This window comes from Equus quagga, chromosome 20 (genome assembly GCF_021613505.1).
Source record: "Equus quagga isolate Etosha38 chromosome 20, UCLA_HA_Equagga_1.0, whole genome shotgun sequence".
Taxonomy (NCBI): Eukaryota; Metazoa; Chordata; class Mammalia; order Perissodactyla; family Equidae; genus Equus; species Equus quagga.
The window spans coordinates 21591164-21610682 of NC_060286.1; the positions used below are offsets into that span (position 1 = coordinate 21591164).

Sequence of the window (19519 nt, forward strand, 5' to 3'; positions counted from 1 at the left end):
ACTTGTCCTAATACCTTATTTAAAATACACAAACCCGCAACTCCATCCTCCACTGAAAGCCAAATCTATGACCTCTTGGAAAGCCTTTTGAAAACAAGTTTTCAGGAGGATTCTGTGTCCGCAGCCCTGGCCATCTGACAGGTAAAGCGTCTGTGATCCCTCTGTCTCCTGCCAGTGGAGCTGCCCAGGGGGACCGCGGTGGTTCTTTGGCCCGAGTCGTCTCGGCTTAGGGAACCAGGAAGGACTACAAGTCCCGGCAGGCCGCGCGGCGCCTCGGCTCAACTGAGCGCAATCAGAGGGTGGAGGAGAGCCAGGTTCCCTGCGAACCCAGGCCGCCCGGCTGCGGCAGGAAGCCCGGCGCCGCGGCTCTGCTTCCCTCGGGGTGAGTAGGGGCAGCCCCTCGGAGGCCGGCGCAGAGCCCGGGCACCCAGGGCCGCACGGCTTGTGGAGCGCAGGGGAGCCAGTGTAGACACTCTGGGCGCCCGCCTCTGTTCGGGCCGCTAGGAGAGAACCCCCCCGCCAGTGACCTTGTCACCGGGGGCCCAGCGCTCAGTCACGTGGTTCGGGTGACTGGCAGTGCCCCGCCTCCCTGCGGTGACTCTCCAGCCTGGCTTGTGGGCGGAAGCGTGGACTGGCTACTTCGGTGGCGGGGAGCTGGAGGAGGGTTCACCCAGATGTCCTCACCCCCTAGGTGGTCTGTGGGCTCCAGACGCAGGCGGCTGGGGCTGGAGCATGGTCTGGGCAAGAGCAGGGGGCGACACAGATATCCCGGCCCTCCGCCTGGACGTGCGGCGTGCCCCAGAGCGGCCCTTAACTCCAGCGCCTTGTAGGGCCCTTAGTGCTGATGACAGCCCGTGTATGGGGAGCAGCCTTTAGAAGACACCTAGTACACCGCTCTCCCCAGGTTCAGTAGCATTTACTTTCCATTAACTAGGAGGTCATGCAATTCAACAAGTATTTATTGATCACCTCCATGATGCTTGGCGCTTAGTGGGCACTCAAGAAATATTTGAAAGTGAATTAGACTTTGTGTCTTCATACATTTTCTTTAAGCATTCTCTTACTGCGGTAGTTCTCAAACTTTAGCGTGCATCAGAATCATCTGGAGGGCTTGTTACAATACACAATGCTGGACCCCATCACCAAAGTGCCTGACTCAGTAGGTCTGTGGTGCGCAGCAAGAATTTGCATTCCTAGCATGTTCCCAGGAGGTGAGGATGCTACTGGTCTGGGGCCATACTTTTGAGAACTACTGTTTTATAGGAAAAAATCCTGTGAATTAAAGCACCAACTCTTTACTCCTGCTTATGGGCCTTTCTGTCCTTGTTTGCCATTTTAACTTTTGGTGTTATTGTAAACATGTGCATCTTACTTTGTACACTGTTAATTCCCCCCACATTACTTTATATACAGATTTTCATGTCATCTGCACTTGTGTCACTTTTCCTGGATTACATCATATTCTGTCTTATTGTGTCACTATTTGCTTGGCCATCCCTCAGTCCTCACAGATGTAATATTTGACCTCTGCTGGGAGAGTTTACTTTTTATTCCCTTCTGATACACACTGATTTTCTTGTCAGACAAAGGGCCTGTAAGATAAGAACAGTGCTTGGTTCAGACATCCATTCCCTCCTGCTTCCCTCCCCCCCAGCTCACTGAATAAACCTCCTGGGTTTAGATTTCCATGTCAGAGGGACTCTAGTGACCCACCTCAGGGCCCAGCAAGCCTCTTCTCGCCCGCTCTGTGCTCTCTTGGTTGGAGCAGACACACTTGTATTCAAGTTCTGGCTCCATCACTTACTAGCTTCCTGGCCAAGTTTCTTACCTTTTCTGAAACTCGACTTCCTTATCTGTAGAATGAAGCTCTAAGAGTATGCACCTCAGAATGTCGCTGTGCCAGTTACATGAGATGTTTCCGCACTTGGCACTGTACCTCTCCTACTGGAAGCTCACTTACTTTTCTTCTCTTACTGCGGCTCGCTCTTTGCACTTGACTTTCCATGTTCTCCCCGTGTCGCCCTTTCCCAGGACGCTGTGTGGAGAATTTCTCTTCCTTGTCTGAGTGAGATTTATGTTCCCTGTCTACTTTGGGATCTTGGCATCAGTCAACTTCTTTTATTTAATCAATATTGATTCAAGCACCTTCTGTGCATCAAATACTAGGAAAAGGAGTGTGATTACATTTGGACTACATGGTTCTCTGTAGGGCAGGGCAGGCCCTAACTGCTCAGGCCAACTGGGTGGTCCCTAGGTATTGACTCAGCATCTTTCCAGACTTGAGACATGATGGTATCATTCACTGTGTTTGCTTTTTATCCGCATCAGTAGCCGGGTTTCCTTGAACACCTGATCACTGTCTCCAAGGGCATTATTGGATCTTTTCCAGGCTTGGGAGCAGACCAGACGAAATAATGCTCATTTGTCTAATAGTCTCTCTAGGAAATGGGAGGAGGCTGTGGTCACTTTATGAGATTAGTGGAATTAGAGCCCTAAGTTCCTTTTGTAGGGGAGGAAGAAAATTCATCTACCCACTCTAGGTCCTTTTGGCTGGGCTACAAATTAAATTGACATGAGACAGAATAACAGGAGAAAATGAAACAAAGCTTTGTAATGTGTGTACGTGGGAGAAACCCAGGAAAACTGGGTAACTTCTCAGAATGGCCGAGCTGCCAGCTCAAATATCATCTTCAGCTAAAGACAAAGGAGGATGTTGTGGTAGTGGTTTGGGACTTCAAAGGGGAGGAAGGCAATTCACATGGAGATGGAAAAACAAATGTTTGGTGAACAGAACTTTGCTAAGAATGGGCTTAGTGAGGACTGTCACAGTCTACGGATACCCAGAGTTATCTATGGTGATGGCCTGTCCTGGGGACAGACCTTCTATCTTAAATTCTTTTAGGCAGTTAGGAGGAAGGTCAAAGTTTCTTTCAGTCTTTTGTTCTATCAAGGCAAAGAGACACATTTTGGGGTGGCCAATTTTGATCCCCCACACTTTCCTCTGTGGCCATTCTCATCTGTGTGCCTAGCTGGGAGAGCTGCTTCTAGGCTTATTGTCCTGGAATGTGGCATGGGGAGGAGGCTGCCAATGGGTGGTAACTGAGAAGGCGAAATCCCCTGTGAAGGGTACGTGCTTGGTTCCCCATTTAGTTGTATCCAGGGGATGGAACTTTTGTTTTACCATCAACTTCACATTTGTAGAACTTTCCAGACTCTCCTGTTGCCTTGTTTCATGACCTGCTGGGGTGTTTCCTGAGGTCCAGGGAGATGGATTTCAATTGACCTGACAATAGCACAGCTCTCCTGAATGTTTCACAGACTGGAATCGGTTGTTTCTGGTGAGGTGCACTGGTTGATCTTGTGACACGCTGTTGATTTCCAGGACTCCAAGCAGCATCTTCCACATGCCTGGCACTCTTTGAGGTGGAGTGGGGAAAGGGTCAGAAATCTGGTCCCTGCCCACAGTGATTGATCTGGTTACTTGTAAATGGAGGTAAGAATGTTGGTGATCGAAGGTCTTTGAGTCCCTGTCAAGGAGAACGTGTACCGTAAAGAGAAGGGTCCAAGCTCTTATTCTGCCATTTATTATCTGGTCACCTGGGGCAAACCACTCACCCTCTCTGATCCTTGGTTCCTCTTTTATACCTGGGGATGGTAATAATATTTGTTTACTTCTCTGGGTTGTGTGGACCATCTAATGAGATGATGAGTGCAAAGGGCTTTGTAAAGGTTAGTTATTGCTAATATTATTACCTAATTATTAGGTTTTAGGATCTTGGTGGCCTCAGACACTACCCCCCCCCCCCCCCCCCCTGCCAAATGTGCTCTTATGAGAGGTAACTCAGGTGAAAGTCAAAAAGACAAGTAAACAGAACAGGGCAGGTGATTCATTAGCAAAGGATTTAATAACGAAAGGTGTTTTTCATCGACAGACATATTTCACGGCTGGCAGGGTCTTTTAAAATACCTGGAGGGAAGCAACTCATTTGCATGTTAAAGACTCGGTGACACCTTATGGAAAACTCCGGGCTCCAGTCTATTTAGACACAGTTTGGCTCCTATATCAACTATTTGGTGTTTTTCAATTTCCACCTCTTTTATTACTGAGGACATGTGCATGAAAACTGGGTCTTGGGAGTTATGTCCGCTTCGCTGCTGCTTCCCCACTCAGAGGTGGTCTCAAGACTAGTGATGGTGCACCAGGAGGATGGGGTTTAGAGGAGGCAAGGGCTGGGAGGTGGTGCTGGGGGTGACTGGGCAGGATGGCTGTTGAATTGTCAGCCCTGGGTATGTGATTCTCCCCTGGAGACCTGTGCTGTTACTGGCTCTGCACAGGCCTCATGGGGTACAGTTTATCCATTCATTGATTCATTCATTCCATAAATACTTTTGGAGCACCTACTGTGTGCTAAGCCAGGGTTGGGTAAACTATGGCTTGAGGGCCAGACAGGCCAGGCCACACCGAAGACTTTATATCTTGTCTGTGGCTGCTATTTGCTTTGCGCAACAATACAGTTGAGTTGTTGCGACAGAGACGTTTGGCCTTTGAAGCCAAAAATATCTACTGTATGGCCCTTTACAGAAATAGTTTGCTGACCCGTGTTATAAGTAGGGAGAACAGCAAGTGCAAAAGCTAGAGGCTGGACCGTGCCTGGCATGTTTGAGGAATAGCAAGGAGGCCAGTGCCACTGGAGAAAGTGGAAAGGCCTGAGAGCCTGGAGGGAATTGGGAGTCAGATCAGGTAGAGCCCCATAGGCCATGCCAAAGCCTTGGCTCTTCATCTGAGTGAGGTGGGAGCCTGGAGAGTTTAGAGCTGAGGGCTGCGTAGTTGGACTTAAGTTTCCATGTTGAGAATAGACTGGGGAAAATTCACTCATGCATTGATTCAATCATCTATTTATTAGCAGACTTATTTACTCATTTATTTATTAGCAAACTCGACCCTTTGCCTTTAGTGGAAGAGGCAAATGTAGGACCAGATCATTAGAGATAAAGGCAGTGCATAATAAGACCAAAGAGGAAAGAGCAACACATTCTGAGTGATCAGCTTCATAAAAAAATAATAATGGGTTTAGTGTGGAGGAATCTTTTGGGAGATGAGGTTAGACAGGTGGGTTGAGATGAGAATGTGGTGGGCCTTGAATGCCTTGGTGGAGAATTTGGGCTTTTTGATGGGTGGGGGGGAGGTAGGAGTGATGTGAGTGCTCTTGTGGGTTAGGATGATGTTAGCTCCAGTGGCAGAGTGAGGGTTGGATGGGATGTGGAAAAGTGTTTGGAATGGGGAATGGTTGAGTCGTTCAGGCAAGGTATGATGGCCTCCCTCCCCTCCTTTATTAATTGTATAAGGTTATGCTAAATCCTGATCCTCTGGGTGCTAGGAGTTCTTTTCCATAAGCTCTTCAACTTTTCAGAGGAGAAGAAATGATGTTTAAAATAACAATAAAGAAGTCTTGTTTGGTGAGCAGGTTAGGCACTATGTTAAAGCAGCATTTCATTTAGTTCTCACAACGACCCTATGAGGTAGGTACTATCAGGCGCTCCCTTTTGTTGATATTACCCAGAGGCTCCAAGAGGTTGTGACTTGCTCAAGGTTACGCAGCTGGTGAGCAATAGAGCCAGGATTCTTCCTGTCTCCAGAGGCTGAGTTCTTAACCACCAGTCGCTCCGTACTACCTTCTTAACATGGCTTCTCTGCAGGCCCCACAGGAAGGTCCCTGGATCCCCCCTCGTGGACCTTCTTGCACTGATGATCTTGAAGAAGGAAGGTGTGGAATGAGCTGAGGGCGCTCAGCCTCATTTAAGGCCTGCTTCTGGGTCTGATCGGGAACCTATGTCTTGGCAGAAACAAGGTAGAGGGTGAACTGAGCATGCCACCCCTCTCGATAGAAAATACTAAAGGTCGAGGGTGGAGAGAGCAAGGTGAAAGGCGGAGTTAGGGGGCCTGCCAGGATTTTAGAAATGGGGCATGCAGAAGTCCTCTGGGAGCTGACAGGCAGGGGACTAATAAGATCCTTTACCAAAACCTGGCATTGGGTGAAGAAATAATCATAATAAAAACAACAACAGTGTTGGTGATAATAGTAGTTGCTATTGTGTTCTTACTGTGTAGGTGGCACCTTGCTAAACATGTTGCATGATTTCCTCATTCCTTACCACCCCGCCAAGTAGGCACTGCTGTCGTCATCCCCGTTTTATAGGAGAGGTCACAGTCACGAGATTCAGAGAGAGTCAGCAGCTAGCCTGCTTGCCCAGTGTGTAAGTGACTGTGTCGGGACCCAAACCCAGGCCCGTTGGACTCTGGAATGCACGTTCTCAACCACCGTGCTCTCTTGTTGGAAAGGAATGAGGGATAGTGAAAGGAAGGTTTTCATAAAATAAAGAAGATATAAAGACGATAAACAGCATGCTACAAAGCAAGGTTTTAATTTATTCTTTTTATTTACAAACCCCTTTCTGGCAGAGTTAGGAACTAATCCCAGGAGTTGGGCCAGAGCATTTGTGTTTAGGGAAAGAAATGAGTTTCTTAAATTATTTATTTAAAAATAATTGTTTGCAGTCACCCTTGTGGGATGAATGCAGTCACCTGGGGTTGGGGGTGGGTAGGATAAACTTAGAAGGCTTGTTTTTTGGGCATGATTTCACTGATGAATTTGAACACATGAAGCCTCTCCTTATTAAAAAGAAAATATTTAGAAGAGTAGTTGTCAAAGTTCAGCTTGCATAAAAATCACCCAGTATCTTATTAGAATGCGGATTCCTGAGCCCACCCCCAGAGTTGGTGATTCGGTGGGTCAGGGGGTGGACTTCAGAAAACTGCATTTTTGAAATGGCACCCAGGCTGATATTTTTTGCAGGTGTTCCTCTGACCATACTTTAGAAATGCTGGATTAGGAAAAGAAGACCACAAAGAGAAAAACACGAATTATAGAAAGTGTTAAGTCCAGAAAGAGTCAGGAAAGGAGAGAAAAAGAAACAGAACAGGTAGGAAACATAGAAAGCATGGAGGATGGCAAAATTAAATTCAAGTACATACGTTATTATATTAAAGGCAAACAGAAAAAAAACAACTATATGCTGTTTAGAGAAACAGTATAAAATGTAAGTTGAAAGTAAAATAACGGAACAATCTATCTGTGGATACTTAGAAAAATCCGTGGCTATATTATGCAGCATGAGTCAAAATAGACTTTAAAGAAAATGAAGACAAGGCTGTTTGTAGCAATAGTTTCCATACAAAGGGGAAACAGAGGCACAGAAAAGGGAGGTGTTGGCCACAAACTGAGTCCTAGAGCACAAGCCAACGGAGTGATGACCTGAATTTTCCTGCCCTGTCTGTGCAGGGTTTGCACCTGTGGGTGGCCTGGTGGTGCACTTCTCCTGGGTGGGACTTCTCCCCTGGCAGCTGCAGCTGTAGCCAAGGATTTTCGTCGAATACAGAATCTCCAGGAATTGAAGGGGAAGCAGTCCATTAGGTGCAAAGGCCCGAAAGAATGAATGAGCAGCCACCTGGTGGAGGGTGGGGAATGCATTTAGGTATCAGGGAGCCAGGATCCCACTTGATCCCACTGACCAGGGGCATGAGTTTGGCTAAACAGATCAGATCAGCAGGTGAACACTGAATTCCTAACCTTAAAGCCCCCTGCAGGACTGTGAGTGGACAAAGAAGTCAGAGTCTTTGTCACTCTCTCAAGGAGCTCTGCCTAGACAAGGGCAGTCTACTCTAACCGAAATAAATATTTTGAAAACCAGCCAGATATGGAGGGCTTCCCTGGCTGCTTCTGACCAGCTGCCATTTTTGCTGTGGCCTGACCACTTCTGACCTGGGCAGAGAGGCCTAAGGACGCCTGTGTCTGCATCGTGGTGGTATCATAATAGTTTCAAGTAAAGATGGTTTGCATTCTCCTGCTTTTCTAATCTGAAGTAGCATCCTTCGTCGCATATTCCTCATCCTTCCTCTTTCCCTTTTTGATTTTCTTCTCGGCACTTAATAGCAGCTGCCATTCTAATATATTATATGTCCAAGTGCTTATGATCTGTCACCCGCTCTAGAGTGTAAGCACCACATGAGCAAGAACTTTGTCTTGTTCACTCTCCCCAGTGCCTTGAGCAGTGCCCAGCACTGTTGAAGGAAGAAGGGCTTTGAGAGTTGACTTGTGCCAGGTACTATGCTCAGTGTTTTATATACTTGATCTCATGTTATCCCAATAATTTTTGAGGTAGATATCATCCTCTGTTACAGATGAGGAAACTGAGGCACAAGGCGATTAAAGAGATGACCCAAGGTCATACCGTCTCTTAAGTGGCAGAGCCTGGGTTCGGATCCTCGTCTGACTAAGTATGAAACTCAACTGTTCTTCTTTCCCTGCTTTCCTTCCGCAGGGTCCGGGGACATGGCCAGAAGGGCTCTCAGGCTTGCTTCATGGACCAGCATGGCTCTTGCCGCCTCGGGCTTCTACCTCTACAGCAACAAGTACTTGGACCCAAATGACTTTGGTGCTGTCAGGGTGGGCAGAGCAGTCGCTACGGTAGGTTTTTCTCATTTTAGGGATGGCAAAGGAACTACAATATTACTTGCAGGTGTTCATACACGTGGCAGATGGACACGCTGGGCACACATGTGTGAAGGTCCATGTGTACCCTTGCATGTGCAAAGCTCCCTCTCCAGAGTTGCACAGGCATGGGTGTGCACCCTCATGCACCTCTATTTCTGTATGCACAACCTCTGCCATCCTGAAGTTAAATGGAGCAGGATTGCTTGGGGTCTCTGTTCTGAAGCCTTACATTTTAGGTTCCGTATCTTATTTTCATGACAGATTCAGGAGACTGTGCTCCTCAGCAAATGCACGTGGAGGGAGGACATTGCAGGACTTTTCTACCGGAAAACTTGGTCTCTCCCCAGTCGGTGAATAGTTCCTGATACAGGGCTCATACTCAGAGCCTTTAGGTCTCGGAAAACTTTGGGAATCCCCTCTAATCCCCAAACTGGGAGTCTGAGTTGACTCGTGACCATTGGAGGTTTTCTCCAGTGGCTCAGGAACAACCTTCTGGTGTGATCATGTCCTCTTAACTCTGTGAAAGGAGGCTCCCCCAGACGTGCCCATATAGTTGCCACGTTGGTGGGTAGATTGCCCCATGCTGCGTGCTTTCTTTCCTCCTTGGTGTGCTGCAGGATGAGCTCGTCCTTCCCTCCCCTGGATGTAGATATTCTCTGATGCACAGCCTGTTTGAGTGGTTGTCTAACTATTTCCTTAGTAGTCAGCATTGTCAAGTCTTCTCCCTGGCCTGGCTCAGAGGGAGGCCATTGATGTGGTGCCTGTCCCCTGTGGTCAGCTGAGTCATAGCATCAAGACAGACAAATAGGTAACAGGCCATGGAATATGAAATGATTCCCGGGTGTTTACCGAGTGCCTTGCCCAGCATTGTCTTATCTGCTTTTAGGGGTAGAAACAAATTCTTCCATGTAGACTCAGCTTTGAAGGAGCTTTCAGTTGAGAAGTGTACACGTGAATGAGTCAAAAAAACCCTAAAGCCGTGTATGGGTCAAAATGAGTGACTCAGGTGACCACTGCTACGGGACCTCAGACACAGGAGCGAGCCCTGTGGCTTGGGAGTCAGGATGAGTGCCCTACGGGATGCAGAGTTTGAGAACCTTAGAGATTTGAATAGTTGGCAAGGGAGGAGGAAGGTATTAACCAGTGCTTTACAAACCATCCACTAGGCTGTGCTTTCTTTAAAGGTCAAGGGCTCTGGTCTTGATCAGCCTTTGTGCACGGCTCAGTGATGGGCTTGCTGGTGGTTGGGTTCAACAAGTACATGTCAAATGGAATGAAGCTTTGAGGGGTGCAGGCAAAAGAATGGACTCCTCTCCACATCAACCTTCTAAGCCCCTTGACTTCTAGGGGCCTCAGCTGCTCAATTCTAAAAATGAAGGTTTAGGCTGGGTAACCCCCAAGCTCCTCCATGCCTGAGATGTCTGACAGCCTGTAATTTTCTGATTCACTAAGGATGAGGGGCCCTCTCCTGGAGTTTTGGCTGAGGGACCCAGAATGAAAACTTAGTGCTATCAGAGCAAACATAAATATGAAAAGATGTTTATTTGTGATACAGAGAAGTAGGATAAGTTTATCCAACAGCATCCATTCAATGAGTATTTACTGAGCATTTACGTATGTGCCTGGCACTGTAAAAGGTGCAGAGGGTACGATGATGAACAGGAGGGACAAGCCCCTGTGCTTATAGAGCTGACCTTCTAGCAAAGTAGAGACAGTCCATATACAAGGAAACAAATGGGCAGGTAATTTTGGACGGTGGTTTGTTATGATAATAATTCAGTGTTCTTGGTGGGGGGGATCAACTTTAGATTGGGGATCTCTGCAGAGGAGGCTTTTGTGCAGAGCCCTGAATGCCAGGAAGATGCCAGCCTGGCTAAGATCTGGGGGCAGCTCACCTTAGGAGTGGGACTGTCCACTCCCCAAGCCGTACTCACCTGTGTCAGGGGCCTGCAGCTGCAGGGCGTAGGCAGAGGAATAATATTTGATGTCTGGGTGCTAAGCGTTTGTCTTCCTTGGTTAACAGACAGCTGTCATCAGTTATGACTATCTCACCTCCCTGAGGAGTGTCCCCTATGGCTCAGAGGAGTACTTGCAGCTTCGATCCAAGGTAAGGGACCTGTGGGACCCATCTGAGCCGGGCCAGGACTGGATAAGTCCTAAGTGGCTGCAAAGCCAGCAAGCTCCCTGTGTACAGCTGGAGGTGGGCAGGGGGCAATGTGGGGATTGAGGCTGGGGGCTTGGACAGAAGGAAGGGGACCATCTCCTCCTTCAGTTAGGGGTGTTTTAGTGCTGATCAGCTGGGCTGCCAAGCCGACATCAAGCTGGATCCTGTGGTACTGAGGTTATGAATCTACAAGGGGCTGCTGGGGAGGCTAGTGTGTGTTTCTGGGGAGCACGAGTGTCTGGGATGACTCAGGAAGGATGTAGGCTCTGTCCCTGAGATAACTCAGCTGGCTCCCAAACTGCTTTGTCAGGCAAAACCCGACTGAAAGAGGTTCATTGCTGTCCTGTCCTCTGAAGGCTGCATGAGGGCCTCTTGTAGGCCTCCGAGTGGAGCTGTTGACCCCACACGTTCTATCCTCACTTGGAACAGGGCAGTTGATCTTGATGCTATGTCTCGATGTCCCAGAGAATTGGGGGATCAGGCAAGAGGACATTTTTGTGGATGTAAGTTGAGTTTGGGGTCAAATGTAGATACCTTTGGGTCTTCTAGAGAGAAGCTTGTGATAGATCTGTGTGTCTTTGCTCAGCCTGGAATGCCCTTTGCCTCTTAGAAAATTTCTAGTCATCCTTCTGGACTCAGCTCCAACATTTCCCTTCTGTGACACCTTCCTTCTCCATCTTCTAGGTAGATGGAATAATTAATTTTTAAATTTTTATTTAAACTTTTCATTATAGACATTTCAACCATTAAAAAGAGTAGAGAGAATAGTATCATGAACCCCTGTGTAACTATCATCCAGCTTCAGAAATGATGATGTTTTGCCAATCTTGTTTCATCTACTCTCTCCTTTATTTATCTGTTTATTCATTTATTTTTTATTCATTTATTTATTCACTATTTTTTGCTGAAATATTTAAAAGCAGATCTCAGGCATTGTCTTATTTCATCTATAAATACTTTAGTATGTATCTCTCATAGATAAGGACGTTAGCAAAAACTGAACTATGATACCACGATCCAACCTAACAAAATTAAAAATAATTCCTTAATAACCTCTAATAACTAGTCCATATTCAAATTTCCCTTGTTGTCCCCAAAATGTCTTTTTTTTTTGAGGAAGACTAGCCCTGAGCTAACATCTGCCAATCCTCCTCTTTTTGCTGAGGAAGACTGGCCCTGAGCTAACATCCGAGCCCATCTTCCTCTACTTTATATGTGGGATGCCTACCACAGCATGGCTTGCCTTGCGGTGCCATGTCTGCACCTTGGATTCGAACCGGCGAATCCTGGGCTGCCAAAGCGGAACGTGCGCACTTAACCACTGCACCACCGGGCTGGCCCCCCAAATGTCTTTTTAAAGTTAGTTTGTTCAACTCTGGATCCAAACAAGGTGCATGTGTTATGTTTGGTTGACATTTCCTAAATCTTTTAAAATCTCTAATGTTTCCCCTCCCTCCCCTCCTTTTTTTTGGTTTTCTTTTAGCTGTTTGCTTGTTGAAGAAACCGGATCATTTATCCTGTAGAGTTTTCCACATTCAGGATTTGGCTGATTGCATCCTCAAAGTGTCATTTAATGGGAAATAGATTTGCGTGGTATAGAATTCAAAATAGATAACATTTGATTGTACAAAATGATCCTTCTGTCCCTGTTCCTCAGGTACCCCCTTTCCCTGCCTGGAGGCAATCCTTATATCCCATGTATCCTTCCAGAGGTATCTTCCTGTTTGAATTTAATCACTCCATCTTCTCTGTTCTGCCCCTGATGATAGTTGGTTACATGTCTTTCTCTCTCTAGACTATAGATTCCTTTAGATCACGAATTGGGTCTTCTTTGTCATATTTTCTACCTCTAGCGATGATGCCTAGGACTGAGCTGATTTAATGTCTGTTTCAGTGCCAGGCTGCGCCCTGCTAGCTCCTTGCCTTGGGAGAGGCCCCAGAATGAGTGCAGGGTTTGTAGTTAGAAGACCTGAATTTGTGCCTTGATTTTGGGAAGGTCATTTAATCTTTTGGAGCTGCCGTTTTCCTTATCTGTAGACTAGAGACGGTGATACCACCTACTGAGGATGATATAGCTAATATCTGAGTTAGTGCCTTGTGAAATGTAAATGTAAGGCAGGGATCAAAAATAAGTCAGATGTCTGCTAGAAGGTGTGCTCCATGAGGACAGAGACTTGGTCTGTGTTGTATATTTCCATGTCTGCAGCACCTACAGCAGTGCCCAGGACACAGTAGGTCCTGAATAAAGGCTTGTTGAGTGAATGAATGAATGAAATGTTAGTATTTATTGGAAGATCTCAAAGCCTCTGCCTATGAGACTTAATGCCCCCCTGCTTTTCCCTTGTCATACTGTGGCGGCTGTGTGTTGTTGTGATGCTGAAAGCTATGCCACTGGTCTTTCAAGTAGCATCAGGGTCACCCATGGTGGACAGGTTTCAGCAGAGCTTCTATACTAGATAGACTGGGAAGAAGGACATGGCCACCCACTGCTGAAAAATTGGCCCTGAAAACCCTATGAGTAACAGCAGAGCATCGTCTGATAGAGTGCCAGAAGGTGAGAGGATGGTGCAGAAAGACCGGGCAGGGTTCCGCTCTGCTGTCCACAGGGTTGCTAGGAGTTGGAATTGATCGGATGGCATTAACAACAACAACAAAAACTTTTCCCTGCCCCCTTTCTCCGTCTAACTAGTGCTGTGGGCTTTGGAACTCACCACAGTGACATTCTGCAGAGAGGCCCAGGCCAGGGCAGGGGGGCAAGGCCCCTGCAGAGGAGGCAGGGAGATGGGCGTTTTGGAGACAATTGCCCTTCGTATGTAAGTCAGCTGAAAGGCGGTGGTGCAGCGGCTCCTGGAAAAGTCGACAGCTTTGGGGGATGCAGTAAGGAAAGTGCAGCCTGGCATTTGAGAAGAGGGCAGCACGAGGTGGCTGGCACCCGATAACAGGGTGAAGGCTGCTCCCTGGATCATGCTTGGGAAGTGGGAGCCGGCTGGCACTAAAGAGCACGAGTAAATACCGTAGGAGTGTTTTCCTCCATCGGAATGCTTATCCGTTCTCATCCGCGTGACTGATAAAGGAGTGAGTGAAGGGTAAGACATAATTATCTCACTTGTCAAGCCAGTGTCTCCAGGTCCCAGAGTATGCCAGAGCTGGGAGATGAGCTCGGCAGGCAGTGACTTAGAGGAGCACTTTCAAGGTTGGTGCGCAGCTGGCTGGGCTCTTGGTGACTCAGCTCCTCATGAGCGGGTGGGAGCTAACGTGAAGGAGTGTTTTCTAGGGGTCCAGTGGCACTTTGCTAGGCACCTGAGATGCTTTGGAGAATCAGACTCCTGGTGCTCAGGGTGCTTATAAACAGAGACGACAGGTGTGAACTGGTCTGTTCATAAAGCAGAAAGAAGTTGTGGCTGGTACAGACATCCAGGCAGTGGGCTGGGGAGGCTGGACTGAGTTGATTCTGACCAAGGGGTTGGGAAGTAGTGGACATATGTTAATTTTGCAGCTCAGGAGCCATTCTTGTTTTGGGGAGCAACGTCCGAACTTTTCTTTGGGGAACCACCCATATCTCAGGTCCTCACCATGAGGTGTGAGTGGGGCTCACTCCATCCTCAGCTCTATGTGACTTAGGCCATCAGTGGAGTCCATTCCTCTGGCCATAGAGATTGATTCAGGGATGGGCATCTGAGCCAGTGCTGGCCAGTAAGCATGTGGTCCAGGACTTTTTAAGGAATAATAACTCTGTCCTTTCTGCTGGGTTCACTGACAGTATAGGATGTTGGCTTAGAGCTGCTGGCAGCCATCTTGCCACCATGAGAGGAAAGCTCGTCTGTGAATGGAGCTAGTGTTGTGGAGAGATGTATCATTTGAATCCCTAGGTCAAGCTGAGCCGACTACTGGACTTTTTACTTATGTGTGCCAGGAAGTTATCTTTTTGCTTGAGATAGTTTGAGTTCAGTTTTCTGTTACCTGCAACCAAATGAGTCCTGATACCCTGGAGACTCTTGGAGAAGCCTGCTGGATCTTAAAGCATAATTAGTGTTTTGATAGTTCACAGAGGGACCAGTAACTTATGGGTAGAAGTGAAATTCAGAAATTCCAAAGCCTAGAGAGAGTGAGGAGAGGTTGGGTTGGTGCTGGCTAGAATTCCAGCCATTTAGCACCTGGAGCCAGATCCTTTGGCTGCTGGTCCCTCACCAAGGACCTCTGCTTCCCTGTTTGTCAAGTGGTGGCAGTGGGCTTTGCCCCAGAAGAGTTTGTAAGAACAGAGACGAGAAGCTTTACCAAATGAAACATTGGATTATTTAATCCAGCCAGACAGGAGATCCAGAAGCACAGTTTGCCTCGATGGCTCCTAATCGTTTTAATGAACAAGTTAATGATTTTCCGTATTCCTTATTTCTACATTTATTAATTGGAATTCTTCTGTTACAAAGAGCTGTCCCGTCTCCCTCAGTGGTTTAATTATTTTTATCCGTGTGAACTCGTGGGTGTTTATTTTATTCTATGGGTTACAATCCAAAATAATCATTATTTTTATTGCTCAAATTGTTCCAACTTTGCCCATTGAGAGCCCCTTCAGGTTGGCTCCTGTGTTCTTTTGATACGCGACCATCGTTTTTTGAACACTGTCTTAACTTTCTGATACCACAAGATGCCCCAGGCTCATCTTGTGTTGTCCTTGCCCCAGCCCTGGAATCAGCCACTTCTCCAAGGAGTCCTGGTCCTACTATGGGACAGTAATATTTAGAAACCAATCTGTGGATGCTAGAGATGCATAGTGCTACTGGGGTGCCATTGTTTCCAGGTCCCCCCAGGAGACAGACCTAGGAAATATCTTTGTGTACATTTACTCATGCATACACACTTCTATCTATTAAAAAACCATGAGTTCAGACCGATGTCTCCAATTCCAATCTAACATTGCAGAGTTCATTTTAGTCTTCTCCTTTTCCTTACATGAACATATTTCTCTGGCAGTGAGAAATCTGTCTCTTATTATCTACAATATGTTTATTTATTTGTTCAACCCTAGTATACCCCAACGTAGTTTAGACCCCTGAGGCATAGGAGGAACAGAGAGAGTGACCTAAAATGGGTAAGACTAAATGAATTGAGGGTCATTTGAGCTGAGTTTGGAAAGGTAGGTAAGATTGGAACATGTAGCTTTGGGGACAAGCTGATTTTGGCTGAGGTGGATGGTAAAATTTTGGGGATTATCTATAAGAACCAGAGATTAGTTCAGTGTTACTGGAGACTAAGGTATGGGTGAGTGATGGGGCATAAAGGCAAACAGAATTAGAGCTAGGTTACAGAGTGACTGAAGGCCAAGTTTTATACCATAGACAGTAGGGAGCCATGGAAAGTTCTATAGTAAACTTTTATTAAGCCTTCAATGAATGAGAATGCATAAAGTTATCAGTTACTGATTTTTTTGGTGAGGAAGATTAACCCTGAGCTAACATCCATTGCCAATCTTCCTCTTTTTGCTTGAGGAGCATTGTCCCTGAGCTAATACCTGTGTCAGTCTTCCTCTGTTTTGTATGTGGGACGCTGCCACAGTATGGCTTGATGAGCGGCATTTAGGTCTGTGCCCAGGATCTGAACTGGTGAACCCCAGGCTGCCAAAGTGGAGCACATGAACTTAACCACTACACCACCGGGCTGGCCCCTGAATATTTTTTGAGCCTCAGCTTTGTGTCAGACCATGAGAAGAAGTGTGAGTGAGAGAGAGAGTGAGTTAGATTACATACGCCTTTTCCTTCCTTAATCAAAGTGCTAATATAGGGAGGGGACCTTGATTGCTGCTGTGACTGGGCAGCTTTTTGGCTGAGTTCACTTTCCTGTTACTGGGTAGGTCACAGGGCTCCCGTGGGATCAGATGCATCAGGTCGACAGTATGTGAGTGTCATATTAGTTACTATAGTACTTAATATTTGGGCTTGAGGAGGTAGCGATTAATGCTCTTTTCCTCCTTGCCTGAGAAGCAGAACCAAGGTGATGCAGGACTCTGCCAGGTAAAGATCAAAATGTCAGCTTTATTTCTGATAAATGCTGGGCTGGAGCATGTGGCTTGGGTCTGTGAGCAAACGGGCTTGTACTTCACCCTTGAATTTGATAGACTTACCTACCTAGGCACAGATGTGGCTGGACAAGCCTCTCAGATGGGGTCTGCCTCTTAGGGTAGGGAGGAGCCAAGTACCAATGCTCCAGGGGAGGAGAGGGTAGAGGATGAGCTGAGTGTGCTCTGTTTCTTCTTCAAGCCCGCCAATCCCATTGGAGATTCCTCTTCCCGCAGGAAGTGAGGGAGAGGTCAGGAGCATGACATCTCTGATGGGCACCCCTCCAGGTGCTCGCTTGAAACTTAGCGATAGGAGATTCGCCTGCAGTGTTTACCTTCCCAAGCGGAAGTACCTGTAAGTTTGCTGTAAGAACCTTTTGTGCCCATTAAATTCTGCAAACCTTTACACCTGACCTTGTTCAGGGGCTTGGGTATGGGATAACACTTTCAGCATTACTGAAATCTGCATTTAGAGGGAGGGGTCATATGCTGTCACCCTTTAGAACCATGGCATATGGTAGGGTGTTTTCGGGGAAGAGGGACTCCATTTCTGACCAGTGAATATTGGTCAGAGGAGTAAAGGAAGGGGCTAAGGTAGGGTGATGACTCTATTTATAATTATTCCGTTGAACTTGAGAAAGACATCTTTGGCATCAGCAAGCTCAAGTCTCTAATGTTCAGATGTGGAACTGGGGGTCCAGAGGCGTGATGTGATTTCTTCAGCGTCCCCCGCCGGTTTGTGGCAGATCATGGACTTGGTCTTGGTCATCTGGATCTTGCCAATCTCATGTTCTTTGCATTTTATAATCGGTTGTCTCTGTTGATCCACTTCTAGCTTGGGGGAAAGCACCAAGTTGGATGGAAAGTCGAACCCAAGATGCCAACTAGCTCCTCCTGCTGGGCTTGCTTCTCTCACTGGCCCATCCCCGCTGTGTGAGGCTCTCACGCTGCCTAGGTGGGTTTGGGCAACACTGGGGAGGAGGAAGAAGGGCAACAGAGTCTCCTCTCTGGAATTCTTTCACTCATTTATTCAGTTAATTAACAAATATTAATTCAACCAATAATTGGAATCTCCATTCCCCAGTGGAGGGGAGTGTAGACCCTCCAAAGGAATCAGTAGGTGCTAGCTCTTTGCTTTGGGAAAGGGTTTCAACTCTTAAGCTATTGAATAGCTGCCAGTTTGGAGGGTAACCATGGTACCAGCTTAGTGACGGTATGAGAATTCAATAAGCATTTTAAAGATCTTGTTGCTGTGCAAGGGGAACTGTAGCAGTGTCTGGCTCTTTAGGAATATTCTCTGAAACCTGGGACTGTCCTGGCCAAACTGGGGCATGACATCACTATTCTTACATCCATCTCTTATTCTGACCAACATTGACTGAGCTTGCTATGCGCCAGGTCCTCGTGAGGCACAGGCTCAGAGGATATAAAGGGAAATAAGACTTGCCCTCTGTCTTCCAGTTGCTCACAGTCCAGCGGGGGAAGCAGGCGTGAAATCACCAGTTGCAGAAGGATCGATTTGTCATCATTCCAGCTCTGGCCCCTGACAGCAACTAACTCCCAGCTAAGAGGAGCAGGAGACAGGAGCCCTGCACGAGAGGGTCCCCTAACCCAGACTGGGACGTGGGGTGAGGGCGAGGGGTACATGCCCAGGCAGAGTGTCCTCTGGAGTAGTGGTGTTGAATTGTGCCCCAGTTCCTTTGCACGTGCAGTATCTGTCAATCTGGTGTGGAAGCTTTTCAGTGAGTTTTCGTGCACTCTGTCCCTCAGACCCCCTTTTGCTGCTTTTGCTTGTCACCATGGAATATTTGCCTGAGAATGTTCTGCATAGAGGAGGAGGAAAATTGAATCTTGCTGTCTTGGTGACTGGCTTTCTCAGAGTTTGTGATAATTTCTGCAGGAGCATGAGCTGCATTTAATTTGCTCTGGTTGGGTCATCTAAGGACCAGGCCTGTGGAATAGGGAGTCAGAGCCTGTGATTGAACCAGCGCCTCCTTTTTAGCTTTCTTTGTACCCAAACTTTTCTGAGTACCGCATTGCAAGCTTCCACAACTTTCTGCAGTGGCCCTGACCCCAAGGCCTTTCTGATTTGGGAAGAGTTCCATATGAGTGGGCCCTTGGGCCTTGGTGTGGTCTGGGGAGAGACTTCGTGGGGTCCAGTCCCATCATTGGGGACCCTGGGGGAAAATGTGGCATGACTTGAGCTGGTCCCTGGAGAGTGGGCTCCCTGTGGGCTGGCTTCTCTGTAGTGCCCAGGCAGGCCATGCAAAGCCAAGTTACCCTCTTGATTGCTGTAGACTTGTCAGTGACCTGTGGACCAGGGCCAATAACAGGATCCCATCTGGCTATGTCTGCATACCCCTTGTCTGTTTAAAAACATGTGAAATATATAAGACCTAAGAAAAGGTATAAAAAATAATTTAGCAATGACCCTTGTACCCATTGCCACATTTCAGAAATGATACCTCACCTACAGGTGTAGCCCCTGGGATTTCTTCCCTAATTCCAGCCTTCCTCTTGCATAACCAGAAGCAGGCACTATCTCAAATTCATTGTTTATCATTCCCATGCACTTCTTTGTCACCAACTCTTCATGTATTTGTATGATATTTTTCATTCTATTGACTCTTTTTTCCTTTACTTGGTTTTATCCTAAGCAAACATATCTGAAATTACAGGTTTGATAGGCTAGCTATTTCTTTTTTGGGAGAGCTAATGCACATACAAATAAAAAGTGTCGTGGGTACCACC

General features: G+C 47.1%; 1 protein-coding gene across 2 annotated transcripts in view; it reads left to right on the top strand.

Moving 5' to 3' along the window:
* The first annotated feature begins 278 nt into the window (after window positions 1-278).
* ADCK1 (aarF domain containing kinase 1) overlaps window positions 279-19519 on the top strand; it is a 111983-nt gene continuing 92742 nt past the window's right edge. Inside the window, exons 1-3 of one of the 2 annotated variants that reach the window (XM_046647699.1) lie at window positions 279-382; window positions 8380-8525; window positions 10576-10659. In XM_046647699.1, coding sequence (XP_046503655.1) covers window positions 8391-8525; window positions 10576-10659 — 219 coding nt within the window. In that variant the 5' untranslated portion in view covers window positions 279-382; window positions 8380-8390. The remainder of the gene's footprint in view (window positions 383-8379; window positions 8526-10575; window positions 10660-19519) is intronic. The other variant, XM_046647700.1, reaches the window with a different exon arrangement.